General features: G+C 39.8%; 1 protein-coding gene across 3 annotated transcripts in view; it reads left to right on the top strand.

Moving 5' to 3' along the window:
- The window catches only part of abcf1 (ATP-binding cassette, sub-family F (GCN20), member 1), a 28,014-nt gene that overhangs the window by 7,727 nt on the left and 631 nt on the right, over positions 1-19,656 (top strand). For 2 of the 3 annotated variants that reach the window (XM_046418465.1, XM_046418464.1), the window contains exons 7-26: positions 2,037-2,087; positions 2,346-2,423; positions 3,533-3,589; positions 3,692-3,772; positions 3,855-3,950; positions 4,753-4,875; positions 5,077-5,177; positions 8,836-8,921; positions 9,004-9,143; positions 10,772-10,920; positions 11,009-11,092; positions 12,393-12,517; positions 12,930-13,042; positions 13,385-13,559; positions 15,833-15,907; positions 16,964-17,034; positions 17,111-17,143; positions 18,882-19,050; positions 19,138-19,202; positions 19,277-19,349. In XM_046418465.1, the coding sequence (XP_046274421.1) occupies positions 2,037-2,087; positions 2,346-2,423; positions 3,533-3,589; positions 3,692-3,772; positions 3,855-3,950; positions 4,753-4,875; positions 5,077-5,177; positions 8,836-8,921; positions 9,004-9,143; positions 10,772-10,920; positions 11,009-11,092; positions 12,393-12,517; positions 12,930-13,042; positions 13,385-13,559; positions 15,833-15,907; positions 16,964-17,034; positions 17,111-17,143; positions 18,882-19,050; positions 19,138-19,202; positions 19,277-19,349 (1,945 nt within the window). The remainder of the gene's footprint in view (positions 1-2,036; positions 2,088-2,345; positions 2,424-3,532; positions 3,590-3,691; positions 3,773-3,854; positions 3,951-4,752; positions 4,876-5,076; positions 5,178-8,835; positions 8,922-9,003; positions 9,144-10,771; positions 10,921-11,008; positions 11,093-12,392; positions 12,518-12,929; positions 13,043-13,384; positions 13,560-15,832; positions 15,908-16,963; positions 17,035-17,110; positions 17,144-18,881; positions 19,051-19,137; positions 19,203-19,276; positions 19,350-19,656) is intronic. The other variant, XM_046418466.1, reaches the window with a different exon arrangement.

Below are 19,656 nucleotides of genomic sequence, written 5' to 3'. Positions count from 1 at the left end.
GCAGCAAGTTGGTTGATGAGCAGGGACAGCAGGGAGCGTAGAAGCAGAGGGAAGGAGGTGATGCAGGTGGAGGTTGGTGCCGGTGGATGGAGCTCTGGAGAAATCTGTGAAGACACAGAGAGAGTGCGAGACACCAAGGCCAGACTACACAGTATAACAGATAAAGACGGAACAGCAAATGTGTAGAAGGAGAGGAGAGGAGAGGAGATGGCTCCTTGTATCCTGGTGTGTCCCCCAGCAGTCTAAGCCTATGGCAGCATAGCTATAAAATGGTTCAGTTACGTGAGCCAGCCCTAACTATAAGCTCTATCATGGAGGAATGTTTTTGGGCTGGACTTAAATGTGGAGAGCTTGTCTGCCTCTCTGACCAATGGAGAGAGTTGGTTCCACAGTAGTGGAGCACAGCAACTGAAGGCCCTACCTCCCAGTCTGTTTTTAGAGATACTGGGAACCACTAGCAGAATCAGAATCAGAAGCCTTTATTGTCATTGTACATCCAAAATTGTAACATCCTTGGAGTGGTGTTGTTCTATATCTACATTTAAATATGTAAAAGACAAGACAAGACAACTTTATTTGTATAGCCCATCCAAGGTTTGTCAGAGAGCACACTCCAACCTCAGGGATCTGAACTCTCTGTCTGCCATTGCCTTGTGTGCTCCATGCCATTGACTAGTGTGACTCCTGTGTGGTGGATGCACACCTATAGCGGCAGTATTGAAATTGCTGCCCTTTGTTGTATTGTTGTGCTACAGTTAAACAGTTTTGTTTTGTTTTTTTTATCCCTGCCAATTCTTATTTTGTCTTATTCAAGACAATTCTCACAAAATTATATTCAATTATTATGTGTGATTATAGATTTAGGATAATGCTTAATTAATTAAATAATTACAATAATTATATTGTAATATACTATTATTTTTTTTAGTTATTGTTCTCTCATATCCCTCTCTCCTGGTCTAGACGGTTTTTCATTGCCACTGTCTTATTTAGGCTATATCCACACTAATTTGTTTCATTTGAAACACTTGTTATGTTTGCGCCTCTCGTCCACACTACTCCAGCGTTTTTCAACTTCTGAAACAAAGCAATTTTGATACGCTGAATGGTCTAGTCTAGTAGTCAGCCTTGAAGTAACAAAAGTATGTAAGAATTTTTCAGCATCACTCTGAGAGAGGACGCTCCTAATCTTAGCAATATTACGGAGGTGAAAGAAGACAGTCTTAGAGATCTGTTTAATGTGATGGATAAATGACATGTCCTGATCGAAGATAACGCTGAAGTTCCTCATGGTCGTACTGGAGGCCAAAGTAATGCGGTCCAGAGAGAGAATATTATCAGTTATTCTAGTTCGGAGATGTTTGGGGCCAAAAACAATGGCCTCGCCTTTTGTCTGAGTTTAATATTAAAAAAAATTGAGGTCATCCAGACCTTTATGTCCTTAAGACATGCCTGGAGCCTGGCTAACGGCTCTGTTTCTTCAGGCTTTAAGGATAAATACAGCTAAGTGTCATCAGCATAACAATGAAAGTTTATGTCATGTTTCTGAATAATATTTCCTAGAGGGAGCAGGTATAAGGTGAACAGGATTGGCCCAAGCACTGAACCTTGTAGAACACTGTGATTAATCCTTAAATGTAAAGAAGAAACATCATTAACGTGAACAAAGTGAAATCTATCTGATAAAAATCTGTGTAGGTGATCAGTTAACTGACTTGCAACCACCCTTTCAAGCATCTTAGAAACAAATGGGAGGTTGGATATCGGCCTATAGTTTGCTAAGGTGTTTGGGTCAAGTGAAGGATTTTTAAGTAAAGGGCTGATAACAGCACTTTTAAATGCCTGTGGTACATAACCTGTTGTTAAAGACAAGTTGATTTGAACAACAATGTAACTTGATAATGTCGAATCCTAAAAGCATCCTAATGTGGTTTCCTTTGAATTTGATGCTTGAGGCAGCATGTTATCTGCTTTGGCAGACAAACTTTTTTAAAGTTTTGGGTGTATCTTTGTGTGTCTGTACGTCTGTGATACAGGAGAAAAAGACGGACAAGAAAAAGGACAAATCTAAGCCCAAGAAGACAAAGGTAGAAGCTGGAAAATCTTCCCCATGCCTTCTGTTTTGTGCTGTTTGATTTGTCTTTTCTATCTACCCATTAATCTATGTGGACAAAATATGATTGTGGATCACAGATTAGCATCACAGTGTATTTTCTTTTTCATGTGTTCTCATGTCAGACTCTAATTTCACTCTGTTGTCTGCTTGGCAGTTCACAAGTCTTTTCTGTATGAATCAGTCAATCAATCTGAGTCTCTTGAGTGGTTTTTGTGCATGCACTTGTTAGGTTGCATCTGATGAGGAAGATGAGGATGATGAAGAGACAACTATGAAACAGACCAAGAAGGTAGAAGCCCAGCCTAAGGTGGGTGCTGTGAAGATCTAAAACTTTATGAATACTCGAGCTGAACAGGCACTATATGAATTTTAACACATATTATAAAATGGCTACCTTTTATATAGATAGACCTGCTCAATGCTCTGAGCCACAGCTGCCATCACTGGTTGCCTATTTGGTAGTCGTGCACCCCCAAACAATGATCGTGCATTCATAGTTTAGCAACTGTAATTAGGATAGCAGGCCTATGTTATGTAGCATAAATAACATTTTAATTGGTTTTATTTACAATACTGTACTATAAATCTAGGCCTAACTGGCACTTCTCTAGCTCTGCCTGTTAGCTTTAATCTCAGCCTGTTTGCGTGGTATCAAGTATGTAGCCATCACATAGAGGGCACTTATAAAGAAAATAGTGGCTGAGAAACATAAAAAAGTCAGATAGAAAAGACATTTTCAGCCAACTCTCTCAAATGATGTATTAACATCAGTTAACAGTAGCGCACAACTGAATGCGTCTGTTAGAAAATAAAAGATACTGTTGTTTAATTTTGTATAAAATCAAGGACTGTTCTTGATTGAATTTACGCCTCAAGGTCCTGTGTCCCTTCCCCTGACAGATCAGAGCTGTTTTGGCAGCACTAAGGGGACCTAGAAAATGTTAAGCAGGTGGTATTGATGTTGTGACTGATCGCACGATTGATTGTTTTGTTTTTTGTTTTTTTTTTAAACTACAGAATTACTGTCTTACATGTTGTGGCTAACAGGTAGTTCTTTATACCTAGGTTCATTTTCGGAGAGATGGAAGGATAAAACGTTAGGGAAATACTGACCTAGGATTTATTGTTTACATTTTACATAGTGTTTACATACAAGTAAATTTCCCCACTGCAGGATCAAAAAAGTTCATCTTATCTTATTTAGTGTTGTGACTGGTCGATAAGTCTGTTCACTGTCTTTGATGCTGTGACAAATTTCTTTTGAAAACTAAAACATTGTACAAGCATTAGACCTGTTCACTCAAATTTTTGATGCAGAATAAAAAGTGTTGATTTTACCACAGACACATTTTTAGTCACACGCATCTCTATATCTGTGTTTTTCTCTGGGTTTAAAAACAAATTTTTTTTTTTTAGTCACCAGAAATTGATGAGGGCGAGAAGCCAAAGAAGGATAAGAAAGAGCAACACCAGGCAAGTAATAATTACTGATCACAGTGATTACTGATGACCCTTTTCTTTAACCTAACGTGGAGAATCTGTCAGTCATGATGTAATGTAACTCTGCCTATGTAGAAAGGAAAACCTGTAGAGAGATCACGGAGTCAAGATGAAGATGAGGAGGACGATGAGAGCGATGGAGGTGATATGATGATGGTATGTTTGTCCTCCATATAGCTGTCTCTTCTCTACTTTGGATCAATGTGTGAACTTTTCTTTCTCTGGCTGTAACCACCAGAGTGCTGAGGATGTAATTGCAGAACAGGCCAAGCAGCAGGAAGATGACCCATTTGCTAACCTTAGCAAAAAGGAGAAAAAGAAGAAAAAGAAACAGGTAATCCTTACAAATGCTTTTATGATCCTTTAAATTAAACTACAAATCTCAGTCTGTAGTGGTTTCCAGACTTTCGAACAAAGCATTTCCTTTTCATTTTTTTTATGATGCTGTGCAATGAGCAGATAAATAGTGAGCATAAAATGATCAATAATGTAAGTTAAATATGTTTTTCATTTTGTTGAAACAGTAAAGCTAGCTTACATTTTTGTTCTTTATTGTGTAGTAGTGTTTTGTCTTTTGTCATTTGATGTCTCTTGACCTTATTTGGCTATTGTAAGTGAATCCACATCTTGAAGATTTTCTTGATAATACACTGTCCTGGACTTGCAATACCTTATAACAACACTGGCACAGTACTTGCAGCTTGTCCTGTGAGATCTGCACATCACCTGACATTTCATAAGTAAATGATAATCTTTTGCTGGGGCGGGGTTAAGTACAAGCTGCTCATAATAGTTGAAACATCATAAATATGTAGCTGTGGTGAGACAAACACCGAGGTATGTTCCGCTTTGACCTATATGTTGATTGATAGGGTGACTTTGATATTTCTTAAGTTTTGACATGAAAATTTAAGGGGAAAACGAATAATCACTTTATCAAAACAATAATCAGCTTTTTCATTGTTGATGCAAATAACCTTTAAAAATATGGGTAATCTGAATGTTTCCTTGTGTTTTAATGCAGAAAATATGTATTTAGAAAAAATACGGTAAAAGAGAAAATAGAAGAATCTTATGTCATCTTCAACCTATCCTCAAGGCACCCTTTTCGGTGTTGCTGTTGTGTATTGTTACAGATGGAGTATGAGCGTCAGGTGGCCAGTGTTCGTGCTCAGAATAACTTGGAGGGAGATTTCTCCATTTCCCAGGCTGAGATTTCCTCCAGACAGGCCATGCTGGAGAACGCTTCTGATATCAAGGTTGAATACTCATTCTCAGCGAATGGCTTAAAATGTACTTTAATGGCCAGGGTCTGAAATTCTGTTCCCAGGAACCTAATTATTTATAAAGACTTTATGTCAGAGCTCTAAAGATACTTTTCACCTTATGAAAAATATTTTACATTCTGCAGAAACAGTCTTCAGTATTCTGTTAGTAAAGACCCCTTTTGTGTCCTTTAGTTGGAGAGGTTCAGCATATCTGCTCATGGCAAGGAGCTTTTTGTCAATGCTGACCTACTGATTGTGGCAGGAAGAAGATATGGTTTAGTCGGACCAAATGGGTAAATATTTTGTTTTTATCAATTACTAGCAATGAATACATGCACAGAGACTTGTCCTCTGAATGACATTTCCCTGATAGCCAGGTATTGGGTTGAATATATACAGCTGTCCTGCACACATATACACACTCACACATAGGCTGTCTTAGGTTTCTTTTGGGTATATTAAATAGACTTACATACATTTTCTGGAGACATATCCTAAACTGTCCCTAACCTTAGTCTTAGCCACTGATCCAAAAATCATTTTTCTTCTTTTTGTTAAAATGTTAAAAAATGCACCCCTCCAGCGCAGATTGGCCAGTCATAGCATAACATCAGCCAGGAGCTGCTTCATAGACACTCATGTGATAATTTGTCCTTTCTTTCATTTTCAGATTTTTGTGGGTTTGTGGATTTTGAGCTAGTCATGGTAATATAATAATCAATAATAAGTCAATAGCCCGAGTGGTTAGAAGCAGATATGTTTCTTTTCATTAACTAGATCTTCTGTGCTTTGCTAACTACTGAATGTATGCACATGCTGCTATTGGTTTTTAATTCAGTTCAATTTTATTTAAAGTGCCAATTCATAACAGAGTTATCTCAAGACACTTTACAAGTCAAGTCAAGTCAACTTTATTTGTATAGCCCATTTTTACAAGCAGTTTGTCTCAAAGGGCTTAACATAACATCAGCAACATCCTCTGCCCTTCGACCCTCACATTGACTAAGGAAAAACTCCCAGAAAAACTTACAACACATTCAACACACACAACACACTGAAAAAACAGAAGAAGAGAATCAGAGAGAAACAGGTCACAGGAAACAGGAAACACGCTGCATTTGGCGACAGTGACGAGGAAAAACTTCCTTTTAACAGGCAGAAACCTCAAACTCAGTGTAGACGGCCTTCTGCTGTGACCGACTGGGAGGGAGAGGAGGGAGAGGAGAGACAGGGAGATGGAGAGTTCTGGGGGACTTTTTAGGGCATCCTGACAAAAGACAGTTACAGTAATCCAGCCTGGAGGTAACAAAAGCATGGATGAGCTTCTCAGCAGCAGCATTAATTATTATAACTGTGAATAAAGACCTGCCCTGCTTTACAGGAACATTATTGTTCCTTAAAGGGGAATCCTGGTATTCACGATGAATGTAGCACATGGCTGTGTGTGTTTACATCCCCCCCACGCACACATGCAGATGAAGCTTGCAATGCCGTTCACTCAACTGTCATGAGACTACAGATGCAGCACCCTGAAGCCTCTGTGCTGATCTCCAGAGACTTTAACCATGTCACACTGGACTCTCCATTTTCCCAGTATGTGGACTGTACAACCGGGGCAAACAGGACAATTGACCTTCTGTATGCAAATTTTAAGGATGCATGCATGGCTACACCTCTGCCACCACTGGGAAAATCAGACCACAATCTGGTTCTGCTTCAGCCTCATTACAAGCAAGAAATAGTAAGACAACCCACCACCACAAGGTTTTTATAGGAAGTGGACGTCCAAAGTGGAGGCAGCCCTGAGGCACTGCTTCCATTCTCATGACTGGGGGTTGCTGCAGAAGACATGCAGTGAGGACTACAGGCTGTATCACTGACAAGTGAGTGGACAACTTAAGAAGCTCCGCCCTGGCAAAGCATATCTTCAACCTGAACCTTGCGACAGGGAAGGGTCCCTCTGCAGTGGAGGGCATCCCTGTCCTCAAGAAACCACACCCTAAGGGGCTGAACGACTGGGACTGTAATCAGCAGCACAGGAGCACCACAGGGGACTGCTTTGCCCTGTCCTGTTCACGCTGTACACCTTGGACTTCAAATACAACTCATAGTCAGTTCACTTGCAGAAGTTTTCAGATGACTGCAGTTGTGGGGTGTACAGGAGGAGATGTACAGGACCCTGGTGAAGGACTTTGTGGCGTGGTGCATGTCTCCAAAACCAAGGAGATGGTGGTGGACTTCCACAGGCCCACAGCCGACCTACAGCTGGTAAACATTGACGGGGAGTGTGTGAAGTTTGTTCAAATCTACAAGTACCTGGGACTGCAACTGGATTACAAACTTGATGGGTCTATTTCCTGAGGAGGCTGAGGTCCTTAAGCATCTGCCGGAAACTACCAGGTTTGTCGTAGCCAGTGTTCTCTTCTGTGTGTGTGCTGTGGAGGCAGCGTTAAGAAGAAGGACGCTTTGCGGCTGGACAGGCTGGTGAGGAAGGCTGGTTCTGTAGTGGGGGCAGAGCTGCAGCCTCTTTTCTGTGGCAGAGAAGATGATTCTGAACAAAGTGATGTCTATAATGAGCAATGGCACCCTCAGCACAGCACCTTAAATCAGCAGAGGAGCACATTCAGTGACAGGTTGCTGTCTCTGTCCTGCTCTGTGTATAGGTTGAGGAGGTCATTTGTCCCTCAGGCCATAGGGCTTTTCAACTCCTTCCTGTCAGGACAGAGTTGGACTGCATGGCTCACAATGCGCACTTTTTTTTCGTCACTTTCTCACTTCGTAATGGTGTGGATGCCACTGGACTGATTTTGTTCTTTTGTTCTGTTACTGTGTTTAATATATATTCTAGAATTTTTTGTCTTTATACTTCATGTTTTTGTACTTCATAGTTTAATGCATGCATATTTATGTTTTTTGTCTTGTACTGATGCTACTGGATACTGAATTTCCGTCGGGATCAATAAAGTATATATTTATTCATCTGTCTTCATCTGTGATGGTTAGTAACTAATAGATACAATAGATGTAGGGTCAATTTGAGCAGCAATATAATGCTTTTGGACAACTTCAACAATAAAAGTACATCAGCTTAAAGTGCTTGTTTTTCCACTGACAGGGTCACGTTGTTACATGTGTCTGAAAACATTATGGAAAGTATCCCTGCAAAGGTAGACCTTTTAAACAAGAAACAGCAGCTGCGTCTCTCTTGCCAAACACATTTGACTCCATTGGAAGTAATTTTACCTTGTCATAAAACACACAAGTTTTATGATCACCCAAACTTCACAGAAACTTCAGCTTTTCTTTCTGCCGTGGTTTGGTTGAAATAAACCCTTTATTCACCCGACTACATATGAAAAGATGGGAAGAGGGAGGGCAGACAAAAGAGAAGCAGGCGAGGAAAACTGTGGATCCAGAATATTAGATCTAACACAGTGAATAAAGGTTTTATTTTAATTAAACCAGACTTGGTGATTGTTGAGAATAATGACAAAGATGGTTATTTTTTGGAACTTCTGTCTCAATGGCTAGGTGATCTATGCTTCTCTCTGAAATTGCATTTTCATTTTCCCAAAAGTATTTCCTCAGGGAGAGCAGTTAGAAATGGTGTAGGCTCTTTGCTAGGTGTGGCAGCTTGACAGAGCAGTGGTGGCTGATAGCAAAGGGTTGAGGCTTTGCTAATGGTCAATTAACTAATCTGAAATTAGTCCCTGAAAGTAGCCCATGTGAGACATACACACAGATACATTATTGACATGATATTTTGGGGAGGCCACCCTAGTCTCTTGAATTTGCTGCAGCCTATGCTGCCAAAGCTCACTGCAGGTTTTCTTGTGTTATGATTAGCAGCCAGGTTATCATGGCTTGTAGTAGTACCCAGTGTCTTGCTTGATGTTGACTTGTACATTGATAACTGATTTATGGTGCTCTTTTCTTTGTCTTGTTGCTCAGCAAAGGAAAGACCACATTGCTGAAACACATAGCCAACAGAGCTCTTAGTATTCCCCCCAACATTGATGTTTTGCTGTGTGAACAGGGTAAGTGACCTTTTAGAATGTGCTCACCATAATTTCTCTGTCTCTGTCTGTACTGACTCTGGCATATCCTTGTTTCTGTTAGAGGTGGTAGCTGATGACACGCCAGCAGTCCAGGCAGTGTTGAAGGCAGACACTCGCCGTCTGAGGCTCTTGGAGGAAGAGAAACAGCTCCAGGCTCGTTTAGAGAAGGGGGAAGATGTTGTGGCTGACAGGCTGGAGAAAGTGAGTGTGTATTATCAAAATATTTTGAAATTTAGCGGCCAGGTTGACATAAAAAGTGGTTCACTGATTTCTTTATATTAATGTCTTTTCACTGAAGCTCTGGTATTATTCACAAAATTAATTTAGTCTTTTTATCATAAAATAAAGCCAGCACAACACAACACAGAGCATGATGAAACCACAAGAACACAGTCAGCATTACTGTTAATTGTAACATTTATAATTTAGTGTAATTTTATTGAACATTATTGAAAATTGTAGTTTGTTTGAAGTCACATTTGAGTGTTTTTGTTTTTGATTTAGTCAAAGAAACTCAGTCTTTTAATTTAAATCCAACTTTAGTCAAAATCTTTTCTGACAATTTCATACTACAATTTCATACTCCTTCTGGCTGTAAAAAAATTGAATGAGAAGTAAACATACTTTGAAAGACACATTAAGTTATCAAGGCTAAGCGTGTGTTACTGACTTACCATGCTTCTTTTAAAAGTGAATATCCATTGCTATTTGGTGCTCCAAAAATAAATTAAATTAATGCATTTTAAACCTAAACCAAAAGATTTGACTTAATTGACTCCCTTTTTGAAGCAGCAATCTTCACTCTAGCCATTAAACTGCACATGCTGCACAAGCTTGAACGAGCCAAGTTCCACATCATGCTTCACCCAGTAACATTTCTTTGTTCGGTCAGCAGTTGTAAAAATGTGTAAACTGCACCGTAAAGACACATCATGTTTTACTTGTTCTCTTTACATGGACATAAAATTAATACTGAATTATGTTAAAAGTTTTCTGAATTAGTATCTCTTTATAAGGCATAAGAAAGAGTAGATGTTCACTGTAAGCTCAGCCTTGTTAAATTTAACAATATGTTAACGGAACATTGAGGATAATCATCAGTTCACCATTAATCCAAAGAACTTGGAGCTACACTCACATTAGATTTATGCATACAAGGGAATTAACAACTATACATGTTCGGTCGATCAACATCAGTGTCAAGTCCATCTTGGCGGTATGGTGTGTGCAGGATGCAGGTTGTTGATAGAAATCAAACTGATTTTGGTTCTGAAATGGAGAATAGTGAAGAATATGGAAAATATTAGATTCGGCACAGCTCCAAATGATGCTAGTGCTGTTATGTGTTTGGTGGATATGTAAACAAGTAACTGTTCACTTTGTTAATTTCACAAGATGACAAAATGTCAGTGTAGTAGTTTTTTTTTGTTTGTTTGTTTGTTTGTTTTTTTGTGGGGGTTTTTTGGGTTTCCTGTGGGCATCTATTAATGCAGATTTAAGAGATAACTCCAGTGTACTTCAGGAAAAAGCTGGGTCATACTTTTTATTACTATGAATAAAGAAATCAAAGAAATTTGACAGGCCAAGAAATTAGAGCAGTCACATGATCAAACAGGTTGAAAACAAACCTTAAGGTTGCAAACAGTGCAATTTTTCCCCAGACTATTTGTTGTAAATATTTATCATATAGTCCATGCCCTTTGCCTGTATGATAAGGGATTATTTATGGCAATTGATAATCAGATTTGTAATTGGCTTGTTTACATCCAGTCCGATCATCTTACGGCTTGTGTATGTTGACCACTCTCAGTGTTTCTCCTCCTTGGCAGGTCTACGAAGAGCTGAGAGCAATTGGAGCTGCAGCAGCTGAAGCCAAGGCAAGAAGGATCCTGGCTGGTCTGTCATTTACCCCTGAGATGCAGAACAGAGCTACCAAGAGGTTTTCTGGAGGCTGGAGAATGAGAGTCTCCCTCGCCAGGTACAACATTGCAAATGTCATTAATGGATCTGGTCCAGCATGAACCTGTTAGTTCTGTTTCACTCACTGTTACCTTCTGTACTTGCAGGGCTCTGTTCATGGAGCCCACTCTGCTGATGTTGGACGAGCCCACCAACCACCTGGACCTCAACGCTGTAATCTGGCTCAATAAGTACATAGCAGCTTTTTCATCTAATGTGATTCCCTGTATTGTATCACTCAGTATATAATAACAGTGGTTATGAAATAGGTTTAAGAATGGCAAGGGATATTATTATAACAAATGATCTTGATCTGTGGATAAAGTTAACTTGGCTAAGCAAAGTTACATCTGATTTAACTTTGACTCAGGAAATTGCCTGCAGGATGATGATCCAGTGTTTGAAGACTACGTGACTGCCATTGTTAGCCAACTTGCCATGCTAGCTTCTGCAGTTTATGCCTGTATACTCCTTCAGGGGCCTGCTCGTGTAGGAACATTAGTGGGTTATCAGAGTCTGAACTAAGGGTTTTTGTTTTTTTGTTTTTTTAGCTTCACACCACTGGCTCACTTTTAACGGGGTAGATCACTATAGTAACCTACTGTAAGCTACTAAGTGGCAGATGATGATGACGATTGTTGTTGTTGTTATTACTATTATTATTATTATTATTATTGAATCAACAGTCAAAATATTGACATAGGTTAAAAGAAGGACTGCAATTAGTGATTTTCTTCATTATCAATTAATATGATGATCATTTTTACAATTAATCATGTAGTTTAGAAAATGTCAAAGCCCAAAGTTGTCTTCAAATTACTGTTTTGGGTCAGCCAGCAGTTCAAAACCCAAAGGCTCTTACTTACTATACTATATAGGCAAAACTATTGGAGCACCTCACCATTACACTTGGACTTCAATCACTTCACATTCTGAATACATAGATAGTGTAACAGGGAAGGCTTTCCACAAAATTTCTGAGTGTTTCTGAAGGATTTTTTCCCCATTCATGCAGTAGAGTATTTGTGAGGTCAGACACTGATGTTGGATGAAAAGGCCTGGCTCCAACACCAGACTCATCCAACCATGTCTTTGGATTGATCTTGCTTTGTGCACAAAATGTCTTGGTATGCTGAGTCATTAAGATTTCCCTTCTGGAAGTAAGGGCCCAAGGGCCCAAAGCCCAACCCCTGCAAAGCAGGTCCATAAGGGGTGTGATACTTTTTCTATATAATGTTTAATGTTCAGCTTCTAACAACACAGAAGATGTCAGCAAACTATAAGTGAATAATGTAAATGAGAACACATGCTCCACTTCTGAAGACATTTCTCATGAACACGGAGTCTTGTTTAATGATCTGCTTCCCTTGGCTATAGAAAATTTGGTCTTTTGGCCACAGTCTTAATAAGACAAATTATGTAGCTCTGTAGTATTGACAGCACTGTCTGTGCCACACCTTTACAGAGATTTGTGTTTTCACATTTACTTAGCTACCTTCAAGGCTGGAAGAAGACTCTCCTCATAGTTTCCCACGACCAGAGTTTCCTCGATGATGTGTGTACGGATATCATCCACTTAGATAACCAGAAACTCTACTATTACAGAGGGAACTACTGTAAGTATCCTTACACGTTGTGTTTACACTCAAAAACTAACTAAACTAAACTAAAAACTAAAAATCTTTTTTGGTTTGATTTTTCCATTTAGTTTCCTGTTTCAGGTGATCTTGTGTACATGTTTTTGTTTATAACTGCTGACTTAATAAATAAACTATTTGCTTACCAGTTTTATTATATATTTTTGTAACTCCCTTACAGCTGGAATGGAATAATGACTTTGAGTAATTACTGAGAAATGCTGAGAATTAAAAGGAGATTACAGCAACTCAGCTTATGTGAGAATTTTGTGGAAAACAAGCAGGACTTGGTTAGTGGTATGGTTAGACAGAATAAGAATAATGACATACACAGATGAAAACTGACACTGGGAATTCAGCTTTAAATCACTTATTTTTTCTTTTATTTAAGTGACCTTTAAGAAGATGTACGTGCAGAAGCAGAAGGAACTGCAGAAACAATACGACAAGCAGGAAAAGAAACTCAAAGAGCTGAAGGCTGGTGGCAAGTCCACCAAACAGGCTGTGAGTGTGGCTGTTCCCTCAGTTTCATAAAACCATGTCATAAAAATGAAATGACTTTAAAGAGAAAATCAGTCTTTTGACAACTTGAGCTAAATTCATTTTAGAAAATCAAACAAAATAAAACAGTTCAAATAATGTCAAGGATCCATTTGCTTCATGGATGAGTACAATAAATATCTCTGTCTTGATGTCTTTAGCAAATGCGTAACATAGAACCCAAGCTATGGTGTGCCACAACTTGAAATTCACAGTTGACACCAATGCCATTTCCATCCATTTTGTCTCATGATGTTTTTGTGTCTGACATGTTTCTTTTTATGTTTTTTTTATGTTTCCTCTCAGGAGAAGCAAACTAAGGACGCCCTGACCAGAAAGCAGCAGAAAGGCAAGAAGAAAGGAGGTCAGGAAGAGGAGAGCCAAGAGGCTACAGAGCTACTGAAGAGGCCTAAAGAATACACTGTCAAGTTCACCTTCCCCGATCCACCTCCTCTTTCACCACCTATACTGGGACTTCACAGTAAGAATATTTGCAGATTGCTGTATCATTGCATAATGCATTCACAACCATATGTTCTTCTGTGCACTGAATTCTTTATTATTACTATTAATATTTGTGAGACGAAAAAGTACAAGGACTCCAGGGAAGATGTTGAGTTAGTTACATGCATTAATGAGACATCAATGTGTACAGAAGGAGAGGAAGAGAGAGCTCAGTGCATCATGGGAGATCCCCCGGCAGTCTAAGCCTATAGCAACATAACTAGGGGCCGGTATAGACCAACTCTAACTATAAGCTTTATCAGAAAGGAAAGTTTTAAGTTTGAGTCTTCTCTCAAAAGTAGAGAGAGTGTCCGCCTGCTGGACCGAAACTGGAGGATGGTTTCTCAGTAGAGGAGCTTGATAACTAAAGGCTCTGGTTCCCAATCTACTTTTGAACACTCTAACCACAAGTAACCCTGCATTCTAGCAACGTAAAGCTCTGGTGGGATAATAGTATACTATCAACTCTTTAAGCTATGATGGTGGTATCTGCTTGACACTTGTAGTGAAATTAAAACTTTTACACAGTGCAGCTGTGTGCAAGTGTCTAATGCTTGCTGTTGACACTGAATCTGGTTAATAAAAAAAAACAAAAACAAAACAGTTCCGTTTTGTGATGCAGTGACCGTGTACCCTCATGGCACATCTAAGTCAACAGAGCTGGTGTCCATGTCTACAACTGCCAGGCACTGGTACGCTAAAGACATCATGCTAAATGCAACCTGCGTGATGATCTGCTGGAGAAGCTTTATGACCTCCCTGAGCAGTGCCATCATTCCAACGTGCTTCACAATCGCTACCATCGTCCCCATGCCAAAAAAGTCCCCTGTGTCCTGCTTCAGTGACTACCGTCCCATGCTGACCACACCTGCTAAAATCCACCATCAGCTCCTTTGTTTTTCCCACGGTGATCTAGAGACGGTTCCACTGCCATCAGTCCACATAGTCCTGGATCAGAAAATCAAAGAACATGATTCTCACAGTGCTCCTAGGCTTGTCCTGGTGAGACAGTGCCCTGGGAATACAGGGATGGGTGGCTGGGTATGAGGAGGGAAAGGCGACTGATCAAACCTGTTAAAGAACAGGTTTAGATCATTCACTCACTCAGGTCCCCATCAGTGTGGAAGTTAGTATCCTTGTAGCCTTAGATGGTTTTAAGGCCTTCCCAGACTCCACTGATCAGATCTTCCCAGGGGTGGGAGGGGAGATGAGTTATATGCCTCCTTGGTATTAGCATATAATAAGTCTAGTATTTTGTTGTCTCTGGTGGGGCAGGTGACATACTGACTGAAAGTGGGCAGAGTGTGTGAAGGAGAGGCATTGTTGAAGTCCCCAGAGATCAGAGAGAGTGTCTGTGTGTGCTGTGTATGTAGCCTGCCTACGACAGAGTGGAGGACATCGCAGGCTGCGTCCACGTTAGCAGAGGGGGGGAAATGTAAACAGCATCATCATGATGTGCGAGATAATATGGCCTCGTGCCAATGGCCAACAGTTTAGTGGTTCTATATCAGATGTGCTCCTGAATAGTGATGTGCCTAGAGTTACACCATCAGTCATTCACAAAATACTGCCAGCCCTTTTCCTTTTCTCTTACCGCTTCCCTTTGTCCTGTCTGCTTGCATCAGTTGGAAGCCCACCCAGAGTGATGTTTGTGTCCGGAGGTAGTCCGGTTAACCATGTCTCCATAAACAGCATTATGCTACACTCTCAGTATTCCCTCTAGTGCCGCTAGCCCATCCGTCTTACTAGGGAGAGATCTTACATTTCCCATTATGATGGACAAGATAACAGGTCCGTACCGTCTCCTTCTGGCACAGCACTGAACTTCAGCATGGCTCCCCCGTTTCCTCCTCCTCGGCTCTCAGGGGCCCCCGGGTCTCTCCTGGGGCAGCGCCTCTTTATTACGGAGCGCTACTGTAAACAATAGAGCCGTGTCTATCAGACGGACTCCAAGAGTAATGTAACTTTGGTCTCCATAGTGCAAAAAGAAAATTAAAGTTACAAAAAAGTTCTAAATATAAGGGAGGAAGGGATAGATAAGAAAAGAGTAGGAGCTGCTGTAACAGGCAGCCACTCGCGTGACGCTGTCATGAAGCATGGTGATGATCTTACCTGTGTGTTTTCTTAAAACGTCCAGCTCCCTGGTGATCTTTCTGTAGCCACGTGCCACCTACTGTATTTTAGGTTTTTGTATTAGTTTTTGCTTCAAAATTGTGCAAGATTTTGACTCCATGGATTCTCCCTATTCAGGTGTTGACTTTGGCTATGAAGGTCAGAAGCCTCTCTTCAAAAATGTGGACTTTGGAATTGACATGGACTCCAGGAGTAAGTACCCAACAACGTGTTGCTGAAACACACAGGAAAAGTGGGCTGCCTTTTCAGGTGCCCAAGGAGCAAATGGGGTGGGGGGGTTAAGTGCCTTGCTCAAGGGCACATCGGCTAATGGAGTGGGTGGAGAACAGTCACTTAAAATTGATTTTCTTATTGTTTCTTCATCTTGTTAACTGTAATTTCTGCACCACTGCAGTTTTGGTGATGTAACATTTAACCATGTTCCATGTAACACTGATGGAACAGCTATTTTCTTTTTACTCTAACAGCTATATATAAGTGACAAATGCCTTGAATTTAAATTACAGGTTGTTGCTAAAATCTGCTAAAAACAGTTATTTTTCTTTCCCTACAAATTTGCCATACATTTCTAAGTACAGTAACTATGTTATGTAATTAAATTCATATCATAACCATTTTAAGATTTAAGTAAAAAATGAACAAAGAAAAACAAAAGTCCCCAGTTCAGGTAAATTGCTGCTGTGACACGCGGTGATTAAATAAATCTGTGTCACAGTAAACCTTTTGAATGAGGTCCAATATATTTATGATCAGGCAATTGACATTTGTTTATTGTTATTGATATTATTATTATTATCAGTAATAGTAGTATGTGGTGTATATGGTGTAGTGATTACAATCAATAAAAAAGTAATGGTAAGGGCAGCCCTAGACTATGTTATACAGTCTTGAAGAGAGAGAAGATAAGACTTACTCCCCTCTCTCAGCCATGTTGATTATGCTTCCTAAGGCGTCAGCTAATTTTAAAAGAAAGCTTCAAAAAGCAATACTAGATGTTAAGCAGATGATCCTTTCCAAACAGGCATGTTTGGTATGGCCATTGCACTACTGCTGTTAATATTGATCATGGCAGAAAAATCTTCAGCTGCACCGTCATAGATTAGTTTCTCTTCTAACTTTCCTGCATCATTGTTGTGCTGGCATCACCTCGCATTATACACTGTCGACAGCATTCACTGTTTTAATTATTTGTTAGATAATTATTTCAGTTCTGGCTTTACATTTTCTTAATTTTGTTTGTTTGTATAGTTTGTATAGTTGGACCCAATGGAGTTGGGAAGAGTACCCTGCTGCTGCTGCTCACTGGAAAATTAAATCCTGTAAGTGTGACGATATGCAAAAATAATTTTTTGAAAATCTATCTGCTGCTGTGTTGACCAGATATTTATTTTTCAGACTAAAGGTGAGATGAGGAAGAATCATCGCTTGGTGAGTAACTCACTGTTAATGTTTACACATTGTCACTGTTATCACCAAATATAGATAGGGGCAAGTTTATGGAGAGGTGTCTGTAGTGACAACTTTCTCATCTGACAAGAAATATGTATTTACTGTTCTACCACTGGTTTGTGTAAGGCTTTCATCTTAACATAACCTAAGAGGTAAGAGCTAATGATAGGTGAAGCTGTTAAAGAACACTGTTGGGCAAATGCAGTTAGGTACATATATACTGGGACAAATATAAATCTTTTGGCATTTGGCCTCTGCATACCACCGCACTAAATCTGAAATGAAACACTTAAGATGTGAGCAAAGTGAAGTCTTTCAGCTTTAATTCAAGAGGTTTGACAAAAATGACTGGCTCATAAATGACATAACTAACATAATTACAAGTATAGGGATTGTTTTTAGTACTTGGATGAAAATTCTTAGTGGTCAATGACGGCCTGAGGTCTGGAACCCATGGACATCACCAAATGCTGAGCTTCCTCCTTTGAGATGCTTTGCCAGGCCTTTACTGCAGCTGCTTTCAGCTGTTGCTTGTTTGTCATTCTTTTTGCCTTCAGTCTTGGCTTTACTATGCGATCAAGTGACTGACTTGGCCAATGAATAATATCCCATTTCTTTGCCTTGAGAAAGTCTTCGGTTGACTTTGCTGTATGTTTTGGGTCACAATCTTTCTGCATTATAAAGCAGCATCCTATTAGTTTTCATCATTTGGCAGAATCTGAGCAGAGAGTATAGTCCTTAACACTTCAGAATTCATCCCGCTACTTTTGTGAGCGGTCAGGTCATCAATAAACACCAGTGACCCGGTTCCATTGGCAGTCATACATGCCCATGCCATAACACTACCCCGACTACGTTTGACAGAATGATGCGGTGTGCTTCGGATCATGAGCTGTTCCTTTCCTTCTCCATACTTTTCTGTTCCCATCATTCTGGTACAAATTAACCTTTGTGTCACCAGTTCAAACAATCTTAATACAGAACTAGGCAAGCCTTTTAGGTTTATTCTATCAAAGTTGAATTTGCAATCAAGCATCTGTGGAATGTGTCTGATCCATGGAGCCCCACATCGCAACTTACAGGTCTTAAAGGATCTGCTACTGACGGCTTGGTGCCAGATACCACAGCATACCTTCAGAAGTCTAGTAGAGTCTATGCCTCAAAGGCTCGAAGCTGCTTTGGTGGCAGAAGGAGATCCTACTCAATATTATGCGGGTCTTCATGTTACAGCTAATAGGTGTATATTACCTATTCATACATCTAGAAAAAAAGTTTTCACCCAGTCAAACCCAGTTAACTGACTCCATCACCATGGCTTGCTGTTTTACACAAGCTGCTTATGTCTTTCTACATCTAATTTCTGTAAGTATACAGTGTGAAATTGCATCTGCATTAACCTGTGTCATATAGCAAAAAAATTGCTATTTCCTGTACATAGTCCAGTACTGTGCCAAGGTCCTAAAACAATAACAACAACAATAAAATAATTAAATATAATGGGCATAAATGGGCATTGGTTATTGATCAGTGAAGAAAGCAAACCTAGTCTAGAAAGCCACTGCTAGCACTGATGATGGACTATTGGCTACTTTCCTTTGGGTAGAGAAGCTTTAACTGTTTGTAAATGTGTCACGCTGTGTGATCACATAGTTTGACAATACTTTGTTTTGGCTCAGTTTACATGAAGTAATAAATTGGGTGTTTTGTCTGCCTGTAGAAAGTGGGTTTCTTCAACCAACAGTATGCTGATCAGTTGAACATGGAAGAAACTGCCACCGAGTACCTGATGAGGAACTTCAACCTTCCCTACCAGGACAGCAGGAAGTGCCTGGGACGTTTTGGCCTGGAGAGCCATGCCCATACTATTCAGATCTCCAAACTCTCTGGTATGAACATGAACTGTCAGATATTTACTGTCAGCTGTAATGAAGGAGACATTTTCTAATATAGTGTCTGGATTCTATATCTAACAGGTGGTCAGAAGGCCAGAGTAGTATTTGCTGAACTATCCTGTCGCCAGCCTGATGTCCTGATCTTGGTAATGGTGACTTTTATCCACATTGTTGTACTACCAGAGAGAATTCTGCAACTAACTTCCTCTTTCTCTTAAAGGATGAACCCACCAACAATTTGGACATTGAGTCAATTGATGCTTTATCTGAGGCCATAAATGAATACAAAGGAGGTAAGAAGAGTGGTTCAGAACTCACTTTTCATTTTATTTTCGAACTGTCCATCAGCAAGAAATTAATTCTGATAACTGATGAACAATCAAAACGTATCAGTGTTTTGCACTTTTTACCTGCATACTGCAAATCATGCACTTGCATGAAACATTCTCCAGCGCATGATGTAGTGTTTTAGTTACATTGTATAGATTACATGGTAGCGAAATGAATTAAAATGGGAACTATGCTCATTGAATATCATGAATGAATAATAGTGAATTAAGTAAGTTTGGCTGAGAAGAGTGTCTGAATATAACAATGTCC

The sequence above is a fragment of the Scatophagus argus genome, chromosome 17, assembly GCF_020382885.2.
Source record: "Scatophagus argus isolate fScaArg1 chromosome 17, fScaArg1.pri, whole genome shotgun sequence".
Lineage (NCBI taxonomy): Eukaryota > Metazoa > Chordata > Actinopteri > Scatophagidae > Scatophagus > Scatophagus argus.
This window is presented reverse-complemented; position numbering and strand designations above follow the sequence as displayed.